At 44.2% G+C, this 12,439-nt stretch overlaps 1 protein-coding gene across 4 annotated transcripts in view; it reads left to right on the forward strand.

Annotated features, from left to right (window-relative positions):
* The window catches only part of SYT13 (synaptotagmin 13), a 57,844-nt gene that overhangs the window by 20,071 nt on the left and 25,334 nt on the right, over positions 1-12,439 (forward strand). For all 4 annotated transcript variants that reach the window (XR_011968985.1, XR_011968986.1, XM_072617976.1 and 1 more), the window contains exons 3-4: positions 5,562-5,696; positions 11,447-11,742. Coding sequence is in view for 2 of the 4 variants with exons in the window: in XM_072617976.1 (XP_072474077.1) it covers positions 5,562-5,696; positions 11,447-11,742 (431 nt within the window). In the remaining 2 variants the exon portion in view is untranslated. The remainder of the gene's footprint in view (positions 1-5,561; positions 5,697-11,446; positions 11,743-12,439) is intronic.

The raw sequence follows: 12,439 nt of genomic DNA on the forward strand, positions 1-12,439 counted from the left end.
TCCACCAGGGCACTGACTCTGTTGGCATTGGCCTCATCCAATTGGCCTATGACAAACTGGGACATTCACAGGGACCAAGAGTCAAAAACTTTCCTGGTTGGCTAGAACACTGAGATTCTCAGATGGAAAAGCAGTGTGGTCCAAGTTTCAGGGTCCCAGATTAAGTGTGTGGGAATTGAGATAGTCCAGTTACCAACTTCAACCCTCCCCAGCCTTCCCATTGCCTTACTGGGAAATAGGAAATCTCAATCTCACTCAGGTCAATTATATGGGGGTTGAACCTCATGCTAAGCACTTTGAGGGCCATAAAAAGAGTAGACATAGTGTTTAACCACACTGGGAAGCTCCTGGTCTCCAGTTCATCCTTCCCACAGCCACTAAGGCCATTTTCTCTAACTATGTAACTTATAAAATAGAAAGTCCTTGAGGATACAAATGGGTTTTCCCCCACAGTGATTTAACTGGGATAGAGATCTCTTCTATGAGCAGATTTGCTCAAAAATATACTTCCTCTAGCAAAGCAGATCAGCCCCAGCTCGGGCATTTCTAGTCCTAGGCCTGTGACATTGAGAGGTTAATTGACTTTCCCAGGGTCATACAACCAGAATGTGTCATAATTGGACTCAAATCCACTCTTTTCAGACTGAAGTCAATTCCCTGTCTACCTCAAGGATTCTTAAACTGGGTCCCACGGACCCCTGGGAGTTCTATGAACATGGATCAAAAATTCATATTTGATTTTACTATCTACAACTAAAATTTAGTATTTTCTTTCACTGTAATTTGTTTTAATTACACGATTCTGAGCAGGAGTCCATAGACTGCACCAAAGTGTAAAAGGCATACGGGACATACAAAAAGTTGAAAATCCCTGATCTACCGCCTTTCACCTTGCACATAGTAGGCAATTACTACATGTACCCTAAATTGAATTGAGTTGAATCATAGTACTTTCCTATACCTCAGTGCCCTCTTCCATTATCTACAAGCTAATGTAAAAATGCTTTAGTTGGGCATTCAAGGCTTGCTACAAACCTACCTTCTCAGCCTTATTTGAAAGCATTCCTATTGACATGTTCCATGTTCAGGTCAAGTTGACTCAACAAGTATTATCAGACTCCTACTGTGGCAGGCCCTGTGCCAAGCAATGGGGACACATTATTGTTGTTCAGTCATGCCTGACTCTTTCTGAATCCATGTGGGGTTTTCTTGGCAAAGACACTGGAGGGGTTTGCCATTTCCTTCTCCGGCTCATTTTACAGAGGAAGAAACTGAGGCAAACAGTGTTAAGTAACTTGCTCAGGTCACACAGCTAGTTAGTGTCTGAGGTCAGATATGAACTCAGGAAGATGGGTCTTTCTGAGTCTAGATCCAGCTCTCTACTCACTCTGTCACCCAGCTGCCCCACTGGGGACACAAAGAAAGGGAAACATAGTCTACATGCTCAAGCAGCTCCCAGTCAAGGGGGTGACAACATGCAAGCAACGATTTAAGAACGAAGTATTAACAATATGAATAGGAAAGAATAAGGAGTCATGGGTTTGGGCATATGGCCAACCTGAATCAGTAACCATCCCCATTCTCTGCTTCCATCCATTTGTATACTCCCTTCCCTGCCCCACCCCCCACCCCCCAGAGAACTCCTTCCTTTTCAGTTTGTTGACATTATTCCTTTCTGTCAAGGTCCAGCTCAGCTGGCAACTCCCCAGTGAAGCTGCTCTAGACTCCTACCTCCCCACTCCCCAGGCATAAGTGATCCTTTCCCTTTCAAATCTCTCCTGGCTTTATATTCAAGCTCACCCACAATCAATTCAATCCAATTTAACAACTGAACTTGCTCATTATATACCCACTATATGCCAGGGGAGAGATCCAAAGACAAGAAAAGAAATCTCTCAGGTTAGGTATAAGTCAGAGCTGATTCTAGGAGAGAGTGGGGCCTCTTTCCCACCTGGTCTTTGTCTTCTGGCTTTCGCCAATCCAAAGCTGAAATCCTGCCTCCTACAGGAAGTCTTTCCAGATCCCCCTTGAGGCTGGTGCCTTCCTTCTCTTGACCCTCTCCAATCTGCCCTGTACCTAACTTGTTGGTGCATGGTGGTTTTCATGCTGTCTCCCCCATTAGATGGAGAGCCCCTCGAGAATGGAGACTGCCTTTCGCCCCTTTCTGTGTCCCAAGAGCTTAGCATAGCACCAATCCCAGAGCAGGTACATCACAGAAGCTCTGACTAGAGTGGAGGAAGGTCTTCGTCTTAATCCTAGGAGGCCTAAGGAAGAGGTGAGATGAGGAACTAGCTTATGGACTGGGTTGTCTGGAATGTAGTGTGTGCAGGAGGGCTGTGGATGGGACATCAGTCTGTAAAAACAGAATAGAGCTAAACTGAAGGGCTTTAAATACCAAAGAAAGGGATTTGTGTATCCTAATACATATAACTGGTTTTTATTTATTCGTCTTATTTCCCTACTGATTGGAAACCTCTCCAGGGCAGGCTCCTTACTCATCTTTTGTATTACCAGCACCTGGTACAGGGACTTGACCTTAATAGGTGCTTAATAAGTGCTTGTTGAATTTAATTGAAGCAGTAAAGACTGGATTTTCTTTCTTTTGGGGGGGGGGTGGAGTTGGGGGAAGCAAAACCAACAGATCGATAGGCCCCTTTCCTAATTCCATTAGAATGGTTAATCCCCCTCCCCAAACAGAACACAACAAAAACCCTTGACTGCCTGAAATCCTAGACCATCTCCTGCCGGGGAAGCCTAATAAAAGTAGCCCCACTTAAAGCACTAGTACTTTTATAGGAGTGCAGTTTTAGAACTGAATTGGACTTTACAGGCCATCTTGAGCCTCATATTAGGAATGGACAGTGACTTACCCAAGGTCACAGAGCTAGGCAATGGGCTTTAATTAGGAGCTGTTAAAAGTGGGGTCCCAGTAATAGCATTGTTGTTGCAGAGTTTTTTCAGACGTGTCCAATTCTTCATGACCCCATTTGGGCTTTTCTTGGCAAAGATCCTAGAGTGGTTGGCCATTTCCTTCTTCAGCTCTTTTTACAGATGAGGAAGTGGAGGCAAGTTCTAACCCTAAATGCGATTCTAAATGCACTCACCCAGGGTCATGCAGCTAATAAGTGTCTGAGGTCAGATTTGAACTCAGAGAGATGTGTCTTCCTAACTCCAGGCCTGGCAGTCGGTGCACTATGGCATCCCTAGCTGCTCCAGTAATAGTATTAGGGTTCATAATTTTCAACAACTCATTTTCAATGTTTGAATAGCACCAGAGGTAGATGGTCTCTGAGGTTCTCTTCAGTTCTAACATGGGCAGTAACAAACTTCCTTAGATACCTTGTCCTCCTTTTGGAGCCCATCTGCTCTTATCCTCTGCAGAAATACCCAAGCTACTCTGTGAGGGAGGCAGTGGTGGGGGTGGGGGTGGGGGTGGGGGTGGGGTGGGGCAAGGGGCACTAGGGAGAGCCTGTGAGGGAAGTACCATGGACAGCGAATTGTTTCTAGAGATAGAAGATGGGAGTTCTAGTCTCAGTGCTGATGCATATTTGATGCCTGTGCCAATCAGGCTTTGTGTTAAATGATGGAGATGCAAAGAAAGACAAGAAACAATCCCCTCCCCCAAGGAGCTCATGCTCCAATGGGGTCCGCAACCTGCAAGCAACAAGGTACAAGGCAGCTTTGACTGGGGGTCCCCAAAAGTCTTTGTGTGGTTTTAAGCGTTAATACCTTACTAAGTTTAAGAGTTTTAATAATAAGCTTTCAGTTTTAATAACTTAAAACCACATGAAGGCTTTGGGGAGCCCCTGGACGTACGGCAAATTGGAGGTAACCAATAGAGGGAAGGTATTAGCGTTATAGTCAGCTTACCTTCTCGGGCCTCAGGGTGATCATCTGTAAAATGAATGAGTTGGGCTAGAGAACTCCTGCCCACTCCAGGTCTGTGATCCCTTGGAGTCAGGAAGATCTGGCTTTGTGTCGCTGCTCTGGGATCCCAGCTGACTTAGCTTTGGTGGGACTTGATTTCTTCAGCTGTCCGATGAGGATGGTAATATGAAGGCTACCTACTGGCACAGAAGTGTTATGATGAGGCTGAAATGAAATGGGTTGAGAATCTGCGTAAGAGACCCCAAGACTCATGAAATATCACCTATTATGTTTCCATGGTCTGCAGGGGAAATCCATTACCTATCATCCATTACCTATCCTTCAGGTAAACCTGCCTGGTTCATAGGGTTTCATTCTAGAATGAAATCTTAAAGTCACCTGTTCCAACCATCTAATTATACATATAAGAAAACTGAGGCTCTCTCAGAGGAAAGTGACTTGCCTGTAGTTGCACAGAGCTAAGAGTCAAACCCAAGTCCTCTGACTCCAAATCCAGAGCTATTTGAATGGTTCCATTCTGGGGGCTCCTTGAGAAGCTTGGTGGGTTATGCCCTCAGGAGCACAGTGGACAAAGAGCTGAGCCTGGAGTCAGGAAGACTCATCTTCCTGAGTTCAAATGTGGCTCAGACCTTTACTAGCTCTGTGACCCTGGGCAAGTCACTGTTTGCCTCAGTTTTCTCATCTGTAAAATGATCTGGAGAAGGAAATGGCAAATAGCTCCAGGATCTCTGCCAAGAAAACTCCAAATGGGGTCACAGAGAGTCAGACAGGACTGAAAACAACCCAACAACAACGAGTTATACCCTCATTGAGTGCAAACTACTATGCCTCCAGTTTCTAATTCCACTGGAGAGTGCCTTTGTATGCCTGAGTAAGATTCTTTTGAAGGTCTTCTGGTGTTTGGCATTTGTACAACCAGCAAGCTGGTTCTACGCCCAACTTCCTCACCCACCCCCAGCAGGGAAAGACTAGACCACAATTGACTCTGGAGTCTGGAGTCGTCTGAAAGCTAGCTGCTTGAGGGCATCATGCTTTTCAAGGTGTTTCATTAGTCTCCAGGGCACTTTGCCACTCAAATGACTCTGGCGTCCTGCTGGTGACTGTCACACCTTCAGAGATTCTAGTAACACTCAGGTCCTCACAACCCTAGTCTTCTACAGTTTAAAAAAGTGCATGGAAAATAAAATGCTAAACGAATGCTTAGAACATACAACAAAGAACTCCAGAGATGGAAGGGACCTTAGATTGCTGTGACATAGGATGTCAGAGCTAGGCAAATGGTACATAGAATGTCCTAGCAGGAGGGTCCTTGGAACCTAGAATGACAGAGCTGGAAAGGAACTTAGAATGTAGAACTTAGGATCTCTGAGCTGGGACAACATAGGGCATGTAACTGGTTACAGTTTCCAGGGCTTCCCTCATTTTAGGTGAGAAAATAGTCCCAGAGAGGGAAAGTGACTTGCCCAAATGGGCACAGCTGATGAAGGGAATTAGGCTGATTGATCAATTAATCAACAAATATTTCCTAGATGCCTACTCTGTGCCAGCAGCTGGGGTAGGCACTTCTGTAAATGCTTTGGGGCTGGTTTTGCTGGCAAAGCAGTAAATGGGAGCATAGGGAAAAGATGGAGGGGGGGGAGATGGAGTGACTCCTGTGCTCCTCCCTCCTCCAGGTGTAGTGGAAGATGTCTGTGTGATTGAGACGTGGAACCCAGAGAAGGCTGCCAGCTGGAACCAGGCTCCGAAACTCCACTATTCCCTGGGATATGACCAGCAGAAGGCCCAGCTGTCTGTGACTCTTCTGGAAGGTAAATGCCCCATCCTCCCTTCTGCCTCCACCCTAATCCTTCACTCATGAAGGTTCTTCCTTACAGATCCAGATAACGTGGGGAGGGGTGAAGCAATGATTGGGAAAACATTTCATGCAATTAAGGAGCTTAAGGAGCCAGTGCCGAAAGAGACTTTTGAGATTATCCAATTCCTTCCCCATTTTATTTTTTCTTTTCTTTTGAAAAACTTTCATTATCTTTTGTTTTTACCTCACCTACATTTCCCAACATATCTCTTCCCTTCTACCTCTCAGTTAGCCATCCCTTATGAATAAAAAAGAGAAGAAAAAGAAATAATTCATCAAACCTAGCTAATTAATTCATAGAATATGTCCTTATATGCCTTGCTCTATACCCATCACCCCCTACCTCAGCAAGGAAGGTCCATTCTTATGTCAGCCTTGAGGATAAATCTCTCATTTTACAGATGAAGAAACTGGCACTCAGAGAGTGTAAATAACTTACCCAAGGTTACAGAATTAGTAAAGAGTGCAGCTGGGCTTTAAACCCAGATCCCTTGACCCCCATTTCAGCATTCTTTCCATTACCCACTTACTGCTTACCTGAACATGAATTCTGTCTACAGCATCCCAGATAAATAGTTATCCAGCCTCTGTTTGAAAACATTTAGTGACAGGAACCTCACTACCTCCCAAGACAGCTCATTCTACCTTTTAATAGTTCTAAGTATTTGGAAAATTTTTCTTTAAATTTAAGTGAAATCTTCCTAACTGTAGATTCTATCCACAAATATACTGTGAGGTGGGCTTGCAATCAGGAAGTCTTGAATTCAAATCCTGCCTCACATACCTATAAGCTAGGCTCTTTGTGCCTCAATTTCTATCTTTGTATTGCATTTGATTGTCTCTAAGGTCTGTTCCAGTTCTAAACTTTCTGATTTATCCTTTGAATTTCTTTCTGGCCAGAAATGCCTATGGAATTTCCCCCATGGCTCTGATTTCATGATTATGGCTATTTTTATAAATGATAGATTATGCATTCCAGAGGGCACAATGAAAGGGAAGGTTGAGCAGGACAGGAATGTGGGAGGTGAAGGCCTGGAGTGGATAGGAATATAGGACTGTAAAATGGTGGCAGGAAGAGAGAGTTTTTACCTAGGCAGTCTGCAATTCCAAATCACAGTCAGAAAAAAGGAGAGCTCAGGGACAGTGGATTTTCTCATCCTAGCTGGGCCCATCCCTACTTAACTGAACTTCTTCCAATTGCCCCACTCCCTAGTGGTTGCTCAGTCTTTGACATTCTTTCTGTCTCTAAGGTTATGATTCTGGGATTGCCCTACCTGGAGGGGTATTAAAACACTAGGAGGATACGATGGTGTCTATAGCTCAGGAAAACGGAGCATGGATGATTAAGGAGGTGTTGGCAGTTATCAGATAAACCTGTGCTTTCTTTGTGTTCCAAACTCTAAATTCAAGGGGCCGCCTCTCCAAAGTGCCCAGGTCTCCTTTCCTCCATCATAGATAAACAAAGCTAACCAAGTACCAAGGAATACAGATCCGTCATGATATGCTGCTTGGTTCTAGAGTCTAAGGCTTGGCATTGGGAGGAAAGTGGTCTCTAGATCTTTGGTAGATCATTCTAGACCACATCATTTGAGAGCAGCCTGCTAGAATGGAAACTCCAGGAGATGGGGCATCAGGAGACCCAGGTTTAGAACCCATTTCTGGTTCTTATTGGAATATGAAACTGGACAAATCATTTTATCTCTTTGAGCCTTGTTTTTAACTCCCACTACCTACAAGACTCTTTTATAAAGCTTAAAGTGATACAGAAATGTTTCATTTTCTCCATAGTGCCCCCTTCTAACTTTGCCTAGATTTTTCTCCCCTTTTTCTTTAAAAAAAAGTTATTGATTTTTTTGGTTGTTATATCACATTCATTTCTGAGTATAGTCATCTGCAACCCCTTTACACAGCAAGGCATCTTTGGTAGGAAAGATTTAAGAAGGAAGAAGAAAAATAAATCAATTCATCAAAAATGAACAGGCACTGGAAGCACAAATTTGACCATGCCACCCCTCATTTCAAGGATCTTCAGTGGCTGTCTATTGCTTCTAGGATAAAATGCAAACTCCTCAGCTTGGCATTTGAAGTACTTTACCATCTGGCTCTAGTCTACCTTTCCAGGCTCATCGCATGTCACTCCCCTTCTCAGAAACTGACATACCATCTCCCATTTCTATGCCTTTGTCCAGCCTGTTGTCCATACTTGGAATGCTCTCCCAACTCACCATCGTCTTTTAGAGTCCTTAACTTCCTTCAAGGACCAGCTTATGTGTCATCTGTAATGGGAAGTCTTTCTTCATTTCTTTAGTTGTTGATGGTGCCTCTTTTCTCCTTCTTCTTCTTCCTCCTTCCTCCTCCTCCACTTCATTCTTCATTTACCTTCCTCCTCCTTTTCCTTCCTCTTCCTCCTCCTTCCTCTTCTTCCAATTATCATCCATATTCTTGTTTGTATGTTACATCCTCCATCATCCTCTCCAGGAGTATGTAAGCTCTTTGAGGGCAAAGATTAATTCATCTTTTTTCCTTTATCTCCAGCACCTGGCACATTATCAATCAATTAATATTAATAGTATTAGTAAGTCATTAGCAAATATTTATTGGTCTGGTTGGGGTAGATCGAATTGGAGCAGAATGGATGGGCTGCATTGGATTGGAATGGGTATAATAAGAATAGAATGGAATGGGTTAGAATTAGATTAATTTGGAATGAAACTGATTATTTGGATTGAATAAGATTGGACTGGATTATCTCAGTGCCATTACATATAATGATTATAATTTACCTTCTTTATTTGCATTTTATAGGTAAGGAGGCTGAGGTTAGTTGACCTCTTGGGGTCCCACAGCTAGACCCTGGTTGTCCAGCTTGCTTGACTCCCAGACCGGTGATCTTCTTCTTCATTCATGTTACTTAGTTTCCTTCTCCTCCTCATGTGCCCTGCTATCTCTTCCCCAGCCAAAGCCTAGCTTGGGGAGGTTGAGCTCCTAGGTAAGACAGGGATGTGCTAGTGCCAGCTTACCTGATATTAAATGTTCAGTGTAAGCACTGACACCTCAGAAATGGGCAAATGCTACAAATCAGAGTCTGATTTATTGTCTAGAATTAAGAAAGTGATGAAAAAAATCTTTAAAATACAAATTAAGCAAAAATGGGGGCACATTTTTAAAAAGTTTGTTAAATATTTGCAAGCGCATCTCTGGGTGAGAAGCACGTTTAGGGATGCAGTTGTGATGATGGGGACACGGCCAGGAAACATGGTGTCTGGGGACTTGTTGCTGTGTTTCTCTCTTGGCTGGTGTCTCCAGCACAGAGGCCTGAAAACTGTTGTTTTGCCAGGAAGGGGGGATCAGGAGGTAATCTTTTCCTGCCAGCCTGGGACCAATCAGTCCTGGGTAGTCCCTTCTCTGAGGGCTATGAGCCAATGTACTCTAGAGCCCAGTGGTCCCATTTCAACCCCCAAGACTATCCTGGTTCCCTTCCTTCTGGTTATTGCTCTTTCTCTCCTTAAGCCTCAATTTCCTCCCTATAAAATGAGATGAGAAATGGAAACTTCCCATTCTCATCTACATGAGGGTGGGGGATGGGAGAGAATGCACCGGTATGCACAGTATTCTCTGAGAGCCTCCATCCCGTGCCAGGTTCTGGACAGACATGAATTAAAAACCATTAAGAATGTCAGTGATCAGAATACAAAATCATGTTAATGAGCTAGCATCCAAGTGACTCCCATTACAAATAGTTTTGTGGTAAATATTTTAAATACAGAATAATCTAATTGTCATTTTTATGGAATAACAAAAACAACAAGTGACTTGGCCCCAGTGCGCTGGTAGCAAGCAAATCTTCTGGCTGGAAGATCTCGAGAGAAACAGGTCACAGAGACACAGTAATGAGATCATAGGATTTAGAGGTGGAAGGAAATTAAAGCCTAGAATGTCAGATCTGGGAAGGTCCTTAGAACATAGAATGCCAGAGTTGGGCCTTAGAACATAGAATTTCAGAACTGGGAAAATTCTTAGAACATGGAATTTCAAGGTTGGGAGGGACCTTAGAACATAAAATATCAGAGCTAAAAGTGACCTTCAGACATAGAATGTAGAATGTTCCCTCTGAAAGGGACTTGAGGCATAGAATGCTAGAGCCAGAAGAGGTTGTAGAATGTAAAACACAAACTGTTAAACCCAGAAGGGACTTTGTTATGCAGAACACAGTATAAGGGCTGGAAGGGGACATAGCACACAGACTTAGAATAGTAGAGCTGGAATAGACCCTTAAACATAGAATGCTGGAGGTAAAGAAATCACTGAACATGAAATCAGAATGGCAGAATAGGGACTAGAACATGGAATGCCAGAAGACTCGAAAGGTTTGGGGATCCAACTGCTTCATTTTTTACGAATTAAGACACCAAGGTTCAGGGAAGGGAAATGACTTGACAGAGGTCATGTAGACAATAGAAGAAAAGAAGGAAGGGAAGAAGGGAGGGAAGGAAAGGAGGAAAGAAGAAAGGATGGAAGGAAGGGAAGAAGGGAGAGAGAAGGTAGGGAAGGAAGAAGTTCCCAGACACCAGAAGGGAGGGAGGAAAGAAATCAGCCTTTATTCAACATCTACTCTGTTCCAGGCGCTGTGCTAAATGCTTTACAAATGTGATTTCACTCGATCCTCACAGCCGTGAGAAGAAGGTGCCATTATGACCCCCATTTTACTGATGAGGAAAATGAGGCAAATTGAGGTTGTGTGACTTGCCCTAGGTCACACAGCTAGTAAGTGTCTGAGGCTGAATTTGAATTCAGGTCTTCTTGACTCAAGCCTAGTGCTCTATCCATGGTGCCACCTACCTACTAAAGAGAAAACTTCTTGAATCCTGGGGAAGTATTCTTTCCAACATATAGACATCATCTCCTATTTCAACAAGGTTTTAAGGCTTACCCAATCTTTAACTACTTTACCTTGAGGTGAGGTAGCTTGTGCCAATATTATCACTGCCGTTTAATTAAGATAATTGAGGTTCACAGAGTTGAAAGAACTTGTCTTGGATCACCCAGCTAGTGAGGGATGAAGCCAAGACTCAAGTCTGTTGGCTCCAAGTCCAAGGCTTTTGGCCTGATCTCCAAGACCAGACCATCCTGTTCCCAGTGGGTTTTTCTAACCTCTTTTAAAAACATTTCTATAGAAGACGTTTGCTCAGAGGGAGTGCTGTGTAGGGGTGACTACACAATGCTGAGACTCAGCAGAGCTAGGGCCTAGTCCTGGATTTGCCCTTGACTTGGCTGTGTGATTTTTGGCAACTTGCTCCCCCTCTCTGTGCCCCAGGCTACTTATCTATTAGAATGAAAATATTGGATTAAATGATCTCTGAAGTATCATTCTGCCCTAACAGTCTGAGTCCATTGTATTTCTGAGTTCTACCATGAAGTTCTTCCATCCAACTTGAATTTCCATGTGAGCCCATTATAGAATGTTAGACTGCGCTTTAGAGTCAGAAAATAAGAGTTTCAATCTCAGCTCTGCTCATTACAAGTTCTTTCCCTTTTGGGACCTCAGTTTTCTCCTTTGTTGAATGGGGAGATTCGGTTAGACCTCTAAGTCTCTGCCACTTTTGACATTCTGTGATCCAACACAGAGGGGTCTGGTGCATTCCCTTCCCAGTCATGGCTTGGATCCTCTGTTTTCATTGTTTATTCCCTTTGCCTGTCCTGCAGCTGTGACAGGGGACCATGATGCGGGCTGTGATTGCTACATCCAAGGAAGTGTGGCAAGTGTATCGGGCACCACTGAGGCACAGACAGCCCTGAAGAAGAGGTTGCCCCACACCACTTGGGAGGAGGCCCTGGTTTTCCCCCTGCCAGAGGAAGAGAGGCCAGTGGCCACCTTGACCTTGACCTTGAGAACCTGTGACAGGTTCTCCCGGCACAGCGTGGTGGGGGAGCTCCAGCTGCACCTGGATGGCATACCCCTGGGCACAGCCCAGTGGGGGGAGCTGAAGACCTCAGCCAAGGTACGTCCATCCCACTCTGATTTTGGGTGTCTTATTTCACTAGGAAAAAAATGACAGGCTTTCCTGTCCAGCCTGATGGACAGCATGAAAGGGGGGGGAAAGTGTGTGACACGATTTGGGCCAGAGGCTATTTTCTAGCTTTGTGACTCTGAGCAAGTCACTTCATTTTTCCAAGACTCTGTGACCCCATCTGACAAATGAGGATTATAATACCTGCCTACCTTTCCCACCAGGTAGTTGTGAGACATCAAATGACATACTGTGTCAGTCTTTAAGCCCTCTTAAAATATGGATTGTTATTATTACTTGGCTTATGAGAGGACAGAAGCATCATATGGATGAAATAGGTTTAGGGATCATAGAATCTCAGATCTGGAGGTGGAAGGGACCCACCTCAGCTGTTCTAGGCTTTTTCTTCTCTCCTCAGGTATCCCACTCACCCCCTTCTACAATCTTGTACTTTATTTAGGAAATCAGGTCATTGGCCTCTAACTGCCACCTCCTCACTCCCCACTCCTCCTTGTCTCACAACCCCGCCTGCCTATCTGCACATCTCGTATCTCCTGGGATTTTCTCTTTTATGCCTATTTTTGATGAAGAGGTGGCCCTTCTCCATTCTTAGACCAACTTCTACATGGACCCTTTTGTTGTCATTCAATCACATCGAAGTCTTTGTGGCCCCATTTGGGGTTTTCTT

Source organism: Notamacropus eugenii, chromosome 6, assembly GCF_028372415.1.
Source record: "Notamacropus eugenii isolate mMacEug1 chromosome 6, mMacEug1.pri_v2, whole genome shotgun sequence".
In the NCBI taxonomy this organism is placed as follows: Eukaryota; Metazoa; Chordata; class Mammalia; order Diprotodontia; family Macropodidae; genus Notamacropus; species Notamacropus eugenii.